At 46.4% G+C, this 1,333-nt stretch overlaps 1 protein-coding gene across 1 annotated transcript in view; it reads left to right on the forward strand.

Moving 5' to 3' along the window:
* The window catches only part of LOC101988744 (E3 ubiquitin-protein ligase TRIM31-like), a 93,456-nt gene that overhangs the window by 2,724 nt on the left and 89,399 nt on the right, over nucleotides 1–1,333 (forward strand). Inside the window, exon 3 of the mRNA XM_005360476.1 lies at nucleotides 37–293. Coding sequence (XP_005360533.1) covers nucleotides 37–293 — 257 coding nt within the window. The remainder of the gene's footprint in view (nucleotides 1–36; nucleotides 294–1,333) is intronic.

The raw sequence follows: 1,333 nt of genomic DNA on the forward strand, positions 1-1,333 counted from the left end.
CCTCCCTCATCTCTGCATCCCTTCCCTTATCTCCAGGCCCAGGTACATCTAGAGAGACTAAAGATCCTTGAGGAATTTAAACGTGTGCGCCAGAGACTGGAAGAGGAAGAGAGATTCCTCCTGTCCAGGCTGAGCTGGCTGGAGCAGGAGGGAGTCAAGCAGCTAGAAGAGTATGTCACTGTCACAGAGGGACAGCTGACCACCCTCAGAAACCACATGGAGTCCCTGAAAAATAGGCTACAAGCACCATCCATGAAACTACTGGAGGTCAGTTCATTGGGAAAAGATTCTCTGTCTCTCTCTGTCTCTGTCTCTGTCTCTCTGTGTCTCTGTCTCTGTCTCTGTCTGTCTGTCTGTCTGTCTGTCTGTCTGTCTCTCTCTCTCTCTCTCTCTCTCTCTCTGAAAGTACTTAAATATCTGTATTATGCTGTGGCCTAACAGCTACTAATGTCTGACTCCTCCATGTTCTTTGACCCCTGAAATGAAATTTTGAGAAACTCCTATCACTCCCTGAAAGGACATCAATGTCAGATACTTTCCTTTCTTTGGGGATTTGCCTGAGGCTCCCGTCGATCCCATCATAGAATCCATGGGCCTTACCTTTCTTACTTTAAGCTATTGCTTTTGATAAAGACCCTCCTGTCTAGGTTTCAAAAGGAAGCCTGTTGCTCCTCCAAGGCTCCATTTGTATTGTCTCAGACATAATGTACTGTTCCTCTCTAATGCACTTCTACCCCAAGACCCAGTGCTCACCAGGTCCTTCCTCCTAATAAGCCTCCTGTATGAGGTGTGGTTTATTACTTTTTATTGCCTTCCTGAACTAATCCACCAACTGCAGCCCTGCTTCACCTAACCCAGGTGTTCTCAACCTGTGGGTCTCCATCCCTCTGGGAGATCTGCCAACCCTTTCACAGGGGCCACCTAAGACCATCAGAAAATATCAGACACTTACATTCCAATTCATGATAGTAGCAAATTTACAGTTATGATGTAGCAACGGGAAACAATTTTATGGTTGGAGGTCACCACAACATAAGAAACTGTATTGTACGTGAACAGTATTAAGAAGGTTGAGAAGCACTGACCTAACCAAATCTCCTCTCATAACTCAGGACACTGAGGCAAGAGGATTGTTGCTAGTCCAAGGCTAACAGGAACAAAGATCAAGACACTATCTCATACAGCTGGGTGTGGTGTTTCACCTCTGTAATCTAGCACTCCAGAGTAAGAGGCTTCCCTGGACCACTAGAGTTCAAGGCCAGCCTGGACACACACACACACATGCACACACACACACACACACACACACACACACACACACACACACGAAAGG

The sequence above is a fragment of the Microtus ochrogaster genome, linkage group LG2 (genome assembly GCF_000317375.1).
Source record: "Microtus ochrogaster isolate Prairie Vole_2 linkage group LG2, MicOch1.0, whole genome shotgun sequence".
NCBI classification, from domain to species: Eukaryota; Metazoa; Chordata; class Mammalia; order Rodentia; family Cricetidae; genus Microtus; species Microtus ochrogaster.